At 43.1% G+C, this 16,966-nt stretch overlaps 1 protein-coding gene across 1 annotated transcript; it reads left to right on the top strand.

Moving 5' to 3' along the window:
• The first annotated feature begins 862 nt into the window (after positions 1-862).
• On the top strand, positions 863-12,742 carry LOC121608952 (A disintegrin and metalloproteinase with thrombospondin motifs 15). The gene is made up of 8 exons (XM_041940400.1): positions 863-1,834; positions 4,145-4,277; positions 5,706-5,873; positions 9,126-9,409; positions 9,499-9,676; positions 10,028-10,203; positions 11,182-11,357; positions 11,948-12,742. Exons 1-8 carry the CDS (start codon positions 863-865, stop codon positions 12,723-12,725), a joined length of 2,865 nt encoding a protein of 954 aa, XP_041796334.1. The 3' UTR covers positions 12,726-12,742.
• The last annotated feature ends 4,224 nt before the right edge of the window (positions 12,743-16,966 follow it).

Below are 16,966 nucleotides of genomic sequence, written 5' to 3'. Positions count from 1 at the left end.
AGATGCAGTTTAACAGTTTTGCCTTTAGATGACGCTAGAGCACAGCCTAATTGTTGAGGCGCTTCGACACACTGACACTCAAGCAGTTCCTTCAGACGCAAACAGGTGTCGCTATTTGCCCGCAATTGACGATGCGTGTGTGTACCGCATGAGCACATGCAGAACAGAATGTGTTCAACTCGTTAGACCGTCAGTGGGTACTCTTCTGATGAATGTTGCTGTTTTCTATCAAATATGTTTTCTATTAATAATGTATGGAAAAACAAAATAAAATAAAACACGCAAAAAAAGGAAATGACATTGGATTTCTGGAGAAATTGTGGAGATATGTTACAACATTAGGTTTCCAGTTTGAAGGTTAAGTTGCATGTGCATTAGCTGTAAATGAATGTGGAAAAACCTTTTAATTAAACCAGTCTTAATGTGTCGCCTTTTATTTCTTTCTTTTTGCTCCCTGTCTGTCCGCTACGCAGTGAGTCTGGCCGGTGGGAGGGGGATGATGCTCCCGCTCCTGTCACACACGCTGTACAGCAACAATAATATTTGGAGAGTTACAAGTGGCTGCGTACCGCAGCACAAACCGAGACGCATGACCAATGAGCTCTCCCTTGCGCACGTAACCAGACTTCACTTGAGAGTGATCATCGGTGTTTATGCGCGACTTTAAAGCTCAACAGCTCAGAGAAGTTGGTGGCCAGAGTGGAAACGGTGCAAGATGGGAGTGAAGCTGGAAAGCGGTGCGGGCGCTTAGTTTTCCGAGGACGCACAAGCGGCGCTTCGTGCCAGTGCGCGCAACTTCTTTACTGCCTGCAGACGCACCTCAGCCGAATTACAGAGTGGACTTTCCTGAACAGAACCAGAGATGGCTATACTCATTAGTTCTTTGATTATTTTCACAAAATTCATACTTTATTCTAAAGTAACATATTGCATGGAGGTCGATTTCTGCGTACCTGTTCGTGTGGATCACCAAAAGCATGAAAAGCATCTGCATCGGCGTGCGGAGCAGATGAATGAAAGACTGATTGTTTTTAAACTAAGTGCATTCAAACAGGAATTTTACCTCCACCTCACGCCGGATTCCAGTTTCCTTGCACCGGGCAGCTTGCCGCCTGAGAGCGGCTCCTCAGCATCCAATGGCTCTGCAACCGCTGACCTCAGGGAGTGCTTCTACTCCGGTGATGTCAACGCAGCCCCGGACTCCTTCGCTGCGCTCAGCCTGTGTAAAGGTCTCCACGGGGGGTTCTCTTATAACGGCATGGAGTATTTCATTAGCCAGACCAGGACTGAAGATGCAGCAGCCGCGTCTGAATCTGGAAACTCTTTCGACAGAGAACATGTCATCCGCCGCCGGAGAAGCGCTGCGCACTCAGGCGGCAACTTCACCAGCAGGTGTGGAGTTACACCTGACACCAACTTCAACATCTCCCTGGACAAATACAAGCACATGAGCGAACTGGAGATTGATGGCTTAGCTGAGACTGTGTTGAAAACCTTGGGGAGGTCCAAGAGGTTTGCCTCCATCCCCAGGTTTGTGGAGGTGCTGGTGGTGGCAGATGAATCTATGGCTAAATTTCACGGGGATGACCTGAAGCATTACCTTCTGACCCTGATGTCAGTAGCAGCCAGGCTTTACAAGCACCCGAGCATTCTCAACTCCATAAACATTGTGGTAGTGGGCTTCATGGCGATAAATGAAGCTGACAAGGGACCGAAGGTCTCCAGTAATGCAGCCCTGACTCTACGCAACTTCTGCTCCTGGCAGAAGAAGTTGAATAAACACAGCGACAAGCACCCAGAGTACTGGGACACTGCCATACTGTTCACCAAACAGGTAAGCAGGGGGAGAGTGAGCTGCGTCAGATCCAGCTGTCATGTGTCACACTGGTCTGCAAAGAACAGAATAGGAATGGTGCCCTCATACACACCTTGTGCACTTGGGTGTATCATGAGACAATGAGACAATATGAAAGCCCCCCACCCCTTCTACATCAGAGAAAGACAACCAGACTGAAAGAGATGCACAATGGCTACACTGAACTCATCACTTAGCATCTCTTTGTTTTTGTTTTTGGCCTCTCCGTGGTCGCCTTGTGTCATTTGTCTGACTTTCCATTAACAAATATTAACGGTCACTTCATACAGAGGCTCATGCTCTGTATGCTGCCTCGCTGATCGTGTATTAACTTGTGTGCTGATGCAGCCTGTCAGCTGCACAGCTCTGCAAGTTCCCTTCCTTTAGTTCAATGAGTCACTGGAAAAGAGCATTTGAGCCAGTTCTTTCCATGAAAGACCTCACCTCTGTCTGCTTGTACAGAATAAGAACTGGGTCACCAGCTGCCTATAGGAGGCACATTAACAATAATCAGAATTCTCATTTTATAAGAATCCAATTAAAATCCAATTTTGCCTCAACCTTTGTTCAAGCTGATGTAAATTGACACTATTTAAAGCACTGAGCCTGATCACAGCTGTCAGATAATCCCATGTGGCCACCAGAGATGTGACCACTGACTAGTAAATCTTCCTCCATAGTCACTAACTTCTCTGTTCCCTCTCTGATGTCTGGTCGTCGGTGCCTGCTTTCCATTAGGTCCAGTTTGGCTCCGGCTGGCCATCTGATACACTCCTCTCACTGCATAGCAACATGCAAAAACACTTCAAGGTCAAAACAGATCCCCTTATTTACACTGAGGGCAATTACATGTAGGATGGTCCAGGTCCGGTGTTGTTGTCCTTGTAGGGCACAATGAGAGCAGCTGCTGCGATGGGAAAAATCTTGTAATAGGTAATGGAGAGTGAGTGGTGTGGAATACACATGGCTGGCAGAGGGTGCTTCTGGCACTGCTGGGCCTCACTGTAAGACTGAGTGAACAAGTTCATTATCCACTACATGTCCATATTTGCTTTGAACACAATGAAAGCACAGCAAACTCATGTTGATGTCATATAACAGCTTGGTTCCTCACCAGAAATATTGAAACAGAGAAGAAAATATGTTTTTCACACAGAGGAACGTCTCCAGTAAGCACTGAACAAGACAACTGTCCTCCTGATATCCAGTCAGTCGCAACCATTTCCAATAATTAGGAAGTGATCCAGCGGGAAAAGACTTCTTCTGTAATGTTGAATAACAGAGACAAAATGTCTAGAGCCAAGCTAGCTGCCTGTGAGGCTTGTTCATGAACGGAGGCACGCCTGACTGCTAACATGTGTTAGAGTGTTTGCTGATGTTAAGCAGGAATGATGTTTACCGTGGTCTCTGTTATATTTTAGCATGTTAGCATGCTTGGCAAATTAGCATGAAATGCAAACCGTAGTTGAGGCTGGTGGGAAGGACATTTTGCAAATATTTAGTCACCAACCAAAGCGTTGGGCAAACTGAAATTTTGACCTGATGATGGTGCTAGACAAAACTTAAGGGGTCATCAAAGCTATTACAAATGTATGCTGTTTAGAACATCAGTGTCTTGACCAAATTTTTCCATCTAAAAGTTATTGAGACATTCTTTAAAAAACAAACCAGAGGCACTAAAGGAAGAGTCAGGGCATCAACAAAGCCAGTAGCATGTATCCTCTGGAGACCATGAACGTCTGTATAAAGTTTCAGGGCGATCTATCTAATAGTCTGGCCCCTGCTAGTATGGTTTAAAAGATAATCCCAGCGTCATGACACAAAACTGGCAGAAGTGTTTATTTGGGGGGAGAGTTGTCTGGGGACTGTATGTCTGATCCAGTGGAGACAATCGAAGGGGTAGCTTCTCAAATCAGAAAAGAGGAGATAGCAGGAGAGTGAGAGGTAAATATGTAAAGAATAGAGTGCAGTGGAGTTGACATGGCTTGACTCTACCCTTGGCTGTGAGCCACAGGTGGGACTCATCTCCCAAACTCTCTCCTTACCTCTAAAACTAAACACTAAGAGGAAATCTGTGGCAGGCCATCTCCCCTGACCCTCTGCTTCAATATATTTTAAGAACAGAGCAGCAAACTGCTTCCACGTGCTTCGTGTTAGTGCTCTTCACGGTCTACTTACTCCACAGCCACGCGAAACATGTTTGGACCATGGCTTCAGTCTGATTTTTCAAGCTTCCTGTAAGAATAAAGGGAAAGGCACTTGACACTTGCTATGTCTCTGTGTCACCAGGATCTTTGTGGGGCCACAACCTGTGATACTCTGGGGATGGCTGATGTTGGGACCATGTGCGACCCGAAGAGGAGCTGCTCTGTCATTGAAGATGATGGCTTGCCCTCAGCTTTCACAACCGCCCACGAACTTGGTAAGAAAGTTAGTCCGTTATTTGTAAAATATGAGGAACATGCTCATCGGCTGGGACTGAATACCAACAATATGCATTTTAGATTTATGCTAATGCACATTTGGCCTCAGAGTGAGATATGCTCAGGGCAACAGCTGCACATAACCTTAGCTTGAAATGTCAAAGGAATCCTGCAGTCAGGTTTGACAGACATAGACACGCATAATCAGCGTGGAAACTGGCCTGGCCGGAGGGCTTTGCAACTTTCATGATGAGCTATATGGCTCTGGTTTTCTGTTCTGGTCCCAGAGCGCTGCCAGGTTTCAATCCTACCAGCTATTAAATTGCATGCACTTGATGTTCTGTTTGCAAATCAGTCCCTCATTAGATGGGTATAATCAAAACCAGCTGGTCTCTGGGTCCACAGAGAGATCAGTTCAGCATTACAGCTCCAAAATTTAACTTTACACACTGGCAGGTGCAAAAGAAAAAGTGAAGTTCAGTCACCATCAATTATTTCACATGATAACATCATAATGACAAATGACACTGATGTTGTCAGTGAAAATTCCCATTCATCCCGGTCATGGAGCTTTGATTGACCTGTGGCGGGAGAAGTGTCCAATGTAGTTTAGACAAGTAGGGTGAAGCTACAGTGGCACATTTTGTCTGTAGTCCTCCAGCATCTGTGATTTATACTGATCTAAGGGATGTCGTATTTTCAACCCCTGCAGCTTTAAATTGCCTGTTTCAACGTGTCAAAGGTGAAAGTGGAAAAGGAGCTGAGGTCAAACACTGCCAGCCCTTCGTGAAGCAGTGGTAACTGCATCAACTGTAGTCTGACACTCTCGTTGAAGCTAATATTATTAATAATATAAGTGACAGTTATTTTTCACATTTTCAGTAATCAGTGGTTGAGAAGACGTTCAAATAAACAAGACTCGCGTCTGAGATCAGATGCTCAAGTAACTCTTGAGGCCCCAAGAGAGGCATTGGTTTACACTGTGCTCCTATATGTTCAGTAATTAGGTCTCATTATTGAATAGGCTGAAACACAGGTTATGTATGGAAAGTACTCACGTTCTTCCTTAGGGAATGAAATTATTTCCTTGGGAACTGAATTCCCCTGTTGGTCCTGGTTTAGAACATGGACGTATGCCACGCTGAATATTCCCATGCATAACTGCATTCCTGTCTGCTATGACATCAGCTACAAATCAGTCCAAGTTGAGTTTGCTTTGCCTTATACGCACTATACATGTGCTGCTGAAGTCTGGTAAAAAGTTTCTTTGTTAATATTTTCATATATCACTGTCATCACTAGAGAAACTTTGCTGTTTACTAGATGCTTATCAGATTTTAAATCACGGGACAATTAAAAATGCAATAACTTGACTCTAACGTGACCTAACGTCTGTCTCTCTTCCCGACCCCTCCCTCCCCCCTCAGGCCATGTCTTCAACATGCCCCACGACAATGTGAAAGCATGTGAGGAGGTATTTGGGAAACTAAAGGACAACCACATGATGTCTCCCACGCTGATTCAGATTGACAGGAGCAGGCCCTGGTCTGTGTGCAGCGCAGCCATCATTACTGAGTTCCTGGACAGAGGTCATGGTTAGTAAACACTTCCTGTATATGTCTGTGGACTCACAAATTCTGTCCAGGCTCCGTGCTCTCGGCCGGCTGTAATCTAATTGTGCCAACAAAAAACAGACCTTGGCCCTACTTTGTTATAATTACATTTTTAAGTTCAATTTCAGCTTCAGCTTGGACGTGATCACACAGTGGCACATATTAAAATTTACCCTGATGGCTACAAGCCCAAAGAAATTTTTATGGATTTTTTTTCTTTTTTTTTCAACATATCTAATTGGATGAAAAATAATTAGATATGTTCAAAAAAAGTGTTGATTGAATACTCTCGAGTGTCTGTTTTCACAATTTGTGCATAAGCCTTACAATCCTTTTGAATGGAAGCATCAAAGGAGTAATATCTAAAGTCAACACACTTCGACACGTTAACTCTCAAGAGTTAACGTGTCTCTACACTCAACAATAAACAACAGTGAAGGTCAACACGAGGGGATAAACCTGGTGGCATATTATCATGTGAAAGTTGACAAGGACATCAAACAATCATAAAGGCTTATTTTAATCTCAAAAGCTTATTTAAAGCTGCATCAATTCATATTTTTATATGAACAATAGGTCAAGTCCGTATGTGTGATGTGAAATGGGTCACTTACCAGAACAAATCCACATTTTAGTGTCTTTTAGCTCGGATAAAAAGCTCTGATAAACCCGTTGTACACTAGACAGAGATCAGACAGAGCTAGTGATTGCTTGGTGAACATATTGGAGCATTTAGCAGCTAAAGAGTAAGATTTTCCCCTTGGGTGCTGAAGATGACCAAAGCAGACTGAGTGAATGGGACTTCATTCAACAGGTGGCGGCTCTGTGTCTGTTGGATGTGCAAACAGGCAATAGTTAGCTAACATGTTAGTCACATTAAGGCCACAATTCATAAAGCATGTACATTTTATCTCATTGTAAAGTTCTTCCTCCAAAAAAAAAAAAATAAATCAATGCAGATAAAACAATATTGGTTAATGGATGCATGTGCAGCATTCACCGTGTCATGGTAGACATGTTGCCAAAAAAATAATTAAAACGCAGATGCTTATTTTTCTACAATCCACAAGTTCATGATGAAACGATGAGTTCATTTCAGATCAGAGTGATGCAACCAACCCAATCACCAGAATACATGCTGCCATTGAACATTTCTGCAAACCTCTGATGTGTTGAAACTTTCTGTGGCTTTACGCTAAAAACTGTTCATTTTAATTTTCTGTTTCACGTTGTGACACATCTGGTTATGTTTAGGCACAAAAACAGCTCGGTTAGGGTTCAGAGGAGATCATGTTTTGGTTTAGAATATCCAGTTTCGAAGCCACAAACACGGCTTGACCAGCAGCGTGCTGCCTGGCAGTGGTCTCGCGTCATCTCGCCCACCTGTCACGCTGTAATATGAACTACGTCACTCTGATACCTTTACTAGAAGGGTTGATATGATACACATGAAACATACAAATTTAACATATCTGTGGTTTGCAGAAATGTACAATGCCAACAAAACTCTGCTAAAACTCCATTTAAAACCCTTTGTAAAACTGGGAGATACCATTTTCTCACTAGCATCAATAAACCACTTGAAACCGGAGCGTAATAATAATGATGACACACTCAACTGATTGTATCTTCAGTGTATCTGAGGGAGGATTTTTCCCAGTGATACACACATTCAGTATATATGCGATTCAGATGCTGATGATGATATACAGCATCCACTTCCAGTATCCACAGTCAATATAACATTCATAAGTGTATGAATATATCACTCAGCCTTTTCTCCTCAGAAGCTGAAGCCTTTTTCTGTCTGTGTGTAAACTCCCAGGAGTGACTGTAAGTGGATTCTGTGTAATAGACAGAAATAAACACATCAATTTATTACCTCCCCTCGACCAGCCCGCTCAATGTAGCAAGCAAATGAGCGTTTACTAAGTTTAACACTTCAAAGCTAACACTACTTTCTTTTCATGAGCCTTTTGCTTAATCTAAACATTATTCGGTGCCTGCACAGTCTCACACAGAGCTGTGTCTGCTTTCATACAGACTGTGATTGAACAAACAGTACCAGCAGTTTCAAGCTCATGTGTTGGTTTTATATCCTAATAATATCTTTCTTTGATCATTTTGTGCAACAACAGGACTGTGTTTGAACATTCCTTTAATGTGATAATCCGTAGTTTTATAGTCATACAGCTTTGTACAGTCTTCAGTCATTGTTTTACATGAACTACATGAACTTCCTTGAGCGCCCTGGATCTCAAAACCAGAATTGATTCTGTGGGACATTTGTTCTGAGCGATAGATACAGTATGTATGTTCTTCACACTTGAAAACAACAAAAGTTCATGTTACCCTTTTAGATTGATGTGATTGTGAAATTTATGGACTGATGACAACTTTATTGACAATGCAAATGTAGGAAATATTGGGTTAGCTACAAAAACAGCACTATTTTCACCGCATCAGTCACAAAATGCCTTGGCAGGAGAGCTTTCGTTTGTTTGAGATCTTTCATTTGTCCTTAATGTTGCATTAATTGATTTTTTGGCCACATTGCAACAAGCTGTAAACAAAACTCATTACAAACCGTATTAAGTTGATAGGTGAATATGTTGCCAAAAGCTGCCTATTTACACATCCAGCAGACATAGACACATAGTCCAATATTCACTTTTCCTTAGCTAATGTATGTTTTGTCTCCGCCAGCTGCTGATAGAAGTATCTGACTCTTTAGCTGTTCACCAGAATGTTGCTCATGTTGAGTGTCTGCTGTCTGGTGCCGGACAGGTAACGTAAAGTGGGCTTATTTAGCTTTTGCACTGGAAACAGCTGCCTGCTGCTGCTGGAAATGAGGTTGTTGAGAGCTCTGTGACTGAATGAAAACAGTAAGGTTGGCGGTCATGAAACCAAACAACGAGCTGAAAGACGCAGAAACTCTCCATAGAGATGAGAGAAACTGCGGCGCTGGTGACAATTCTCTGTAGGTCTGTCAAGCAACGCTTTTTAAAGTACAAGTATTCACATGCCCTGTATCTACACTGTAAGCACAAAAATATGAATTAATGCAGCTTCACGTTTTCTGTGTTTAGAAATGTTTGTCTTGGTGGCTTCAAATAAAAGAATATTTGAACACTTGTTCACTTTCAGCCATGAATTCATCTTGATTTTAATATCCATGTGAGTGACTGCAGCTGTAGTCTGATTGTTAGCTGTGTTGTTGGTTTATTTCTGCAGGAGACTGTCTGCTGGACCAGCCTCAGAGGCAGCTGTCTCTCTCAGACAACATGCCTGGTTCCAGTTACAGCCTGCACCGCCAGTGTGAGCTCGCCTTCGGCCCAGGCTCCAAGCCCTGCCCATACATGCAGCCCTGCTCCAAGCTGTGGTGCACCGGGAAGGCCCGCGGCCAGCTGGTCTGCCAGACTCGACATTTCCCGTGGGCAGACGGTACCAGCTGTGGCAACGGCAAGGTCTGCTACCGAGGAGCCTGCACCGAAAAGAACAGCACCATACACATCAAGGTGAAAGGAAGAAAGTGCTGTCCTGTCCTTTTTTCAGCCATTTTTATTCCAGATTGATGTGCCATCCTGCCTGTTTTTTCTTGTCGCAGGTGGATGGCCGGTGGGGGAAATGGGGTGCATTTGGAGACTGTTCCCGAAGCTGTGGTGGAGGAGTTCAGCTTGCCAAGCGAGAGTGTGACAACCCTGTGCCTGAGAATGGAGGCAAATACTGCTACGGCCTTCGCATCAAATACCGCTCCTGTAACCTCAACCCTTGTACAGAAACAGGTACACTCTGTTTGAGTATGTCTGCAGAGTAGACATTGGAGCTGTAACTGACCATTCCCTAAACCTTTCCTCCAAGAGGCTGTTTATCTGCCCTACTTGTTTGCAGGCCTAACCTCAACCAAAGTCACCCAAGATATCATCATCAGTTAGTGCTCACCCTAAAAGCCTTTTCTCTTGTAATGTCACAACAGCATTTTCAACCAACCTATAGCCAACATTAACGTGATTACCTTGCTGGTTATAGCCAATAAAGTCAAAATTGATGGTTGGTGGCTACAAATAGACATTCTGTAAGGTCAACAGTGTTAGAGTAGTTGTCTATCTGTTCTGAGGCTGTTTGTCCATCTCCAGGTAAGAGTTTCCGTGAGGAGCAGTGTGAGGCGTTCAATGGCTTAAACCTCAACACCAACAGACTGGGTTCCTCTGTGGTTTGGGTTCCCAAATATTCGGGTATTTCTCCCAAGGACAAGTGCAAGCTCATCTGCCGCGCCAACGGGACCGGATACTTCTATGTCCTCGCTCCAAAGGTACTGCAGTTTTTATGTTTTTTTAATCACTGAAAAAATGTAATTACCTCCTCAAAACAAAGCTTGTGTATTAGACAACCCTGTAAGTATGCTGTGTTGATAAAGTATAGAAACTCCAATGAGTGCTGAAAAGTTCCAGGCAAATGACATATTGACGGATTTCACATTACCAGCAAAACATAATTACCCAAGCATCTGGAGACTGATTTGAGGCTGGTAATTGCTAGCTGTAGTGCAAATGTGGTTGCAGCCGTTAGATGGTACATAAGAGCAATTCTGTCAGCTTTCAACATGCTGCTATGAATAAAAAACATCCACTAGTCCAGCCACACTTGGATCTGTCTAAGACTAGGACAATTGGAGAATTCTCTTAGTGTTGAGTTCAATGGTTGTCAACTATTTTACTTGCTAATGCAATCTGAAAGTCATTGTGAGTGTCACTGAACACCTCATCATAAGTCAAAACGTCATGGGAGGTGAAACATTTAGGTAGAAATCTTGAGCAGCTTGCTGTTCACAAAGGTGGGTTTTGGGGTTTGGAGTTCAGCTGCTCAGTATGACCTGATGGTTACCCACAATGCAAGAAATAACGACCAGTTCCACAGCAAAGCAGTGTGAGGTGATGAGTTAGTGGCAGTAGAGATGGTGGCTGCGGCTGCAGGATAGGCGGCGTGGTGAGAAAGTGAAACATGCAGGGACAGTATCACCTCACAGCTGTGGCTTGTCAGCAACTATTTATGCAGCCACCAAGGAAGCAAGTGTGTAGCCGCAATGCAAGCCAGCATCTCACAAGGACACTGGTGCTACTTTTCACTTTTTATTTATGTAACTTTGGTTCATTATGTTTGTTAAGGCTGCAAATATGGTAGATCACTATGTGGCAACAATTCCTCTCTAGATCTTTCATTCTCTCTGTTGTTTCTGCCTACATATTATCCACCTAAAAACTGTCATGGTGTGATGTTTCAAACCCTGCAGGTTGTTGATGGGACGCCCTGCTCTCCTGACACCTCAGCTGTATGCGTTCAAGGGAAGTGCATCAAGGCAGGCTGCGACGGCAAGCTGGACTCAAACAGGAAGTACGACAAGTGTGGCGTGTGTGGTGGGGACAACCAGGGCTGCAAGAAGGTTTCAGGAATGTTCACCAAACCTATGTGAGTAGTATGTCAGCACATACTGTAGCACTCTTTTACATCTAAAGTGCCGGCACGGGTCAAGGAACAGTGAGCAGAAACTTTGCAGTAGAGATGTCTTTGCTAGATGTATGTTACTAAAACGTTATCTGAGCTTTTTCATTCTGCTTTGTGTTCTCTTCACTGTCAATAATCTCTGTTGGCATCAGAAACTTGATGGAGAAAATAAAAGAAGTCCATGCTGACCAATCACAATTCTCCCAGTGTCGTATCTCTGTAGCCGCTGTATCCATGGAGCCTATGTACATAGACAACATAGGTACACCGTGGCCCTTTACCATGGCGCTATAAATGAAGCTTAAGGAATAGCCTAGAGGAAGGCTTCAATGTGCAACACTATTTTGGCAGCATAAGTATACGGTGATTCCCAATATACTGTATTCATGGAAATAAATGATGTGAAGATCTGCTCTCCTCTGGAACACTTTACAATGACGATGTATTAAAATTCTACATGAATTACGTTCACATCCCTCCTCCTGATAAGTTTTGGAATAACACTTGGCAATCCAGCATCATTAACATTCTACATTTCCACACTTCCTTTTCAGTCATGGCTACAACTTTGTGGTGACGCTGCCCGTTGGAGCTTCCAACATTGACATCCGTCAGCGGGGCTACCGAGGAATGGTCAGTGATGAAAACTACTTAGCGGTGAAGAATCGGCACGGCAAGTACCTGCTGAACGGCAACTACGTGGTGTCAGCTGTGGAGCGCGACCTGTTGGTGAAGGGCAGCTTATTGCGCTACAGCGGCACCTCCACGTCTGTGGAGATTCTCCAGGCCACCAGACCCCTGCAGGAGCCTCTGACTGTGGAGGTGCTCTCTGTCGGGAAGATGACTCCTCCCAGGGTACGCTACTCCTTCTACATTGCCAAGGAGAGCAAGGAGGAGAAGACTCTGCGGAAAGAGGAGAGAAGCCACACATCGCAGAATAGCGTCTTGGCAGACAGTAATAGAGTAGAAGCTAAGAAGCAGATGATGGGTAAGAGGCCAGTCAGTCATTGGGTGACGGGAAGTTGGGATTCGTGCACGGTGACTTGTGGAAATGGTTTGCAGAAGAGGCTGGTGCAGTGCCAGAGCAAGGAGGGACGTCCTGCAGTGGACTGTGACAATGCTGACAGGCCTGTAGCAGTGAGAGCATGCGGGGATCCATGCCCCATGTGGGATGTAGGAAGCTGGTCTCATTGCTCCAAGTCCTGTGGAAGGGGCTTTAAAAGGCGGCCAGTGCGCTGCATGACCGAGAATGGTCTGAATCTACCCAGAGAGCACTGCTCTGGAAGGAGGAAGCCTCAGGAACTGGACCTCTGCAACCTGAAGCCATGTTAGAGCTGAACAGACACAGCTCAAGGACTTATTTTTGTCAGTCAAAGTGATGATTTGACGTGTACCTTAGCCCAAATCAGCATGATAATGATTCCATGGCTGTGTTGGGTGGAAATACTCTCAAATGCAGCCTGACTGTGTCTGAAAGGGCATCTGCTACACCGAAGAAAGCCAATGGAGACGGAGAGGGTCTCCCTCCATAGTTTTAAAAGATAGACATCTGTTTAGATAAGAGGCAAGGAGAAAAGGTTTGACTTGTGGTACTACCTCTACCAGGAAAGATGACACAATGCCTGAGCATATGCAGAGCGTAACTGAGGAGAACGATGCAGAGACAGTGATCACACACATCTGCACACAAACATTGCTCCCTCTGTATACCGACATGTATGAGCTTGCTAAAGCAGGGAGAAATGAAAGTCCAAGAGCAAACACATAAAGCACTGTGAGGTCCAACCTCAACACTCACACTGTGCAGTTATCAGCAGCAGATATCTCACCTGTGAATTTACATTTTTCTCCTTTCACTGAAGAACTAATCAAAATGTGAAACACAGTACTGTAAATTCATGCAGGTCCATGCAGTTTCAACATTTGTTGTTTTTTCATTTCATTTGATTCAGTGTTATTGGCTGTTCTACGATGTAGAAAAATCAAAGCCGGCAGCCAACTACATCCGAGTCGGATCATCTTAACAAACAGCTTTACAAGCTTTTTTTCCTACCAAACTGAAAAGCAGTAAACGATATATCCTCCACACTTGATACAATCCTTATGAGTTCAATCAATATCAAAGAATTCTTGAATTTTACTAGTGACCAAAAATCTAAAAAAAAATACTTTTTATAAGAGGAAAATTAGTTTAGTTAGAGCTAGGATGGCATATTCAATGTAGTGAATGTAGGTATGTTTGTATGGTGCAGTCATAATGCATCCGTGTCCGTTCTGTTTAATCCAAACCGACCAAATGCTCGGCTGTTTGTTCAATGTTGCCAAAGAGTTAGAACCCTCAGAAAGGCCTTAGTACTGTGAGAGATGCCTCTCAGCTTGAACCGGACAGGAGCACTTCTCAATTAAAATACCATTGCCTACATTTCTTTTATCAATTAAAAAAATACATTGCATTGTTTTGTCCGCTACAGCATACATATCTGCTCTGCAAATCACTCGTCCGATGTTCTCCTTTGAGAACAAATCAGAAACCAAAAGGGAGAAGTGTATATTTTCCATTTGTTTCATGGTGGTGTTCCATGTAGATGGAGACATTTAAATAATAAAAAACTATTACCGATACATTTGTTGACATATGTTGACATTACAGATTATTATTACAATTATTATGACCTGCAAAGGGATGACTCGATGTGATTTCAGTTGGACTTTAGAATTTCTGTCAAATATTCACCTGCTGGAGGCTTAAAAGGTGGCTGTAAAGGTTAAAGTGAAGAACAGACGTTTTGGAAGAAGTATCAGAATACCCATATAGATTTCTCAAAGCACTCCTGCAGCAGCATAGACCACCTGCTATGCTACATTTTTAACCAGAATTGATTAACAGCAATAATAACATTTCTAGCAGCAAACATGCATAGTACTAGTAAAAAATATAAAAAGGAAATCAATTCTCAGTGAAATATTTTGTACTCAAAAGATGCTTAGATTTGTATTATTTTCATTTCATTTAGGTGTGAGTGTCACTTTAATATTCTGCAAAAACAGTTCATGTGTGCTAGATGAAGGACAGGCTTGTGTCCTTCTGCTGCGTGGCCGCCTCATCACCTCCAGCCCTTAATGAGAAGACATGATGCATTCGTTGTGTATGTTTGTATGTGGTTTGATTATTCGCTCTGGTGTTACACTTGCTCTCTTCAGTGAACTGCTGAGTAAAGCCTGCCATACACACAAACAGAAAAAGGCCTATCACCTCCATGAAACACATGCTTGGTGAAATTAAAGGGAATATTCACCCTAAAACACAATTGGTCACCAAACACCTAATAGTCATTGTTGTCATTGGACAACTGTTACTGAATCTGAAATATGTGTAGTTAAATAGGAAATGGATCAGCAGTCTTAAAGCTTTTTGGTAACAGTCCATTTCCACCTGGAATGAGATAAACATCACAGAATAATATATAACTACTTGTATTTGAGGGTGGAGTTGTCCTTTAAACTGATGGCCACATTTCCAACAAGTCCTTCGACAGAAAATCCATTCAGTCTTCATTTCCACTTTGTTTTGGTTCACAGGGACCAATTCTACCATCTGAAGATGGGGTTGTACAGGTAGTTTTTTTTTGTTTCACATCATGTACAGATAATGTTATTTTTTATTGTATTTTGTATTGTATACTATGTATACATTCATCTAGCTGTATAAAATAAAGTATATATATAAGAACATGTGCTGAATCATGATGATCTGTCTGAAGCTTCAGGTTTTCAGGTGCGAGTCCACGCTGTCCTCATTCCCAATCAGATACAGGCGTTTTGTCATGCCCCTCAGCGCCTCATACACGACACAATGTATGAGACACACCAGGCTTTCAGCTGTCTCCAATTTAACCCATCAACGGAAATATTAGACCATCAGAGCAAGGTGAGGTTGTATAAAGAGTGAAAAGGTCTGGTTGGGGTGCATAGATGTGTGAACACAGGACTTTCACAGACCAAACAATCCTGGAATGAAGTTAACTCACATATGTAAGTTAAGTCAAAGCTGACTTTCCTGACTACGTACGTGAGTTGACTTCTGTAACATCACATACGTAACGCAAGATACTTAGCTTACATCACGTACGTACACATCGTTATTTAAAACTACAATCTTTTTCTAAAACCTAAGCAAGTAGTTTTGGTGCCTAAACCTAACCAAACTGTTTCACAACATTAACCATGTGTGAGAATGCATTAGAGAGGCTTTCTCACAGGCATCTAATGCATGAGTGGGGAAGCTTTTTCCTATAAAGGGTCATTTCAGCTTTTAAAACATCCCTCGAGGGCCATACTAAATTATTGAACACATATATCACATAAATCCCTAACGCAGGGCTGTCCAACGTGGGTCCAATCACCAAGAGGGTCGATTTGGGCTGCCACATATTTCTAGTAAAAAAAAAAAAAAAGAAAATTATGGCTGAGTGACACTTGGAGTCAATAAGGGAACTGTGGGATCACTTTACATCTTAACAATACAATACAGAAGGTGTTTACGTTTGCCGCATGGCCCACCATTAGGATTCAGTTTTGGTCCTCCTGCTCTGATAAGATGGCTGCCATTGCTTCTCTCTGGCGAGGCGCCTGATGTCAAATGGCAGGGATAATTTTCCAGGAATCTCTTTTTAAGAGTCTATTGAGCTATTAGCTCGCTCAACACAAAACTTGCCTGCATAGCACCGTCTCTGTCTGTGCGTCCAGACTCTGATGAACGCTAACTTTATCCAAGAGCATTTGAGCTCATCCAGTTTAGCGTGGTTGTAGCTGCAATGACGCTTGAGAAAGTAGCGTAGGCACACTGGCTTGTGTTTGACTTCAACAAAAAAATAATCATGTGTCCATTTCTTAAAGTTGACTTTCCGCAAATTCTCAACAGAGATTTTTTTTCTCCGTTCTTCGTATTCCTGGGTTGTTTTTTTGTATTTATGAATTGTCTCGCGGCCTGGATCAAACAGTCTTGTGGGCTGCATACGGCCCAGAGGCTGGACATTCCTCACCCCTGCGCCAAAGAGTCCTTTGTGTGTCTGTATGAGACACGGAGGGGGGGTGACAAAATGTATTGATGACCTAAGAATGAGAATGGATTGAGTATTCAGATATTTTACAAGACAATAGGGAAATATTACATCCTGACTGTAAGACTACCTCAAATCATTGGATGATAGACTGGATGGACATCCTCTGTCTCTTGAACAGCAGTATCTGTTACAGCAGGTATCTGCTGTGCCACGCAATCTACCATCACATGAGATGAGACAGTCTTGATACCTCAGCTCTTCTCCAACTGAAGCACGATCACAGATGAAAACACATTCATTCATCCACTTTGGCATTCTGCTGATTCAAGCTCCATTGTCCCGGCTGTACTGTAATAACACACCCTGCTTGGCCAGCGTCTGCCCAGTAAGCCTGATCCATTGTTGGACAGACGTCTCTCAGACTTGGCCACCCTTGCCCCAAGAATTTGACACGTATAAGGTTTATATATTACGGAAGCCAAGAACGGACAGGTCCGCATAATTTTTTTT

The sequence above is a fragment of the Chelmon rostratus genome, chromosome 7 (genome assembly GCF_017976325.1).
Source record: "Chelmon rostratus isolate fCheRos1 chromosome 7, fCheRos1.pri, whole genome shotgun sequence".
Taxonomy (NCBI): Eukaryota; Metazoa; Chordata; class Actinopteri; order Chaetodontiformes; family Chaetodontidae; genus Chelmon; species Chelmon rostratus.
This window is presented reverse-complemented; position numbering and strand designations above follow the sequence as displayed.

What these genes read in the sequence shown, in the direction of transcription:
- LOC121608952 (XM_041940400.1), top strand. Translation starts at nt 863, where the DNA reads ATGGCTATACTCATTAGTTCTTTGATTATTTTCACAAAATTCATACTT. An exon ending in CACAACCGCCCACGAACTTG is followed by an intron (nt 4,278 to 5,705) that starts GTAAGAAAGTTA and finishes CTCCCCCCTCAG; the next exon opens with GCCATGTCTTCAACATGCCC. An exon ending in GTTCCTGGACAGAGGTCATG is followed by an intron (nt 5,874 to 9,125) that starts GTTAGTAAACAC and finishes TTATTTCTGCAG; the next exon opens with GAGACTGTCTGCTGGACCAG.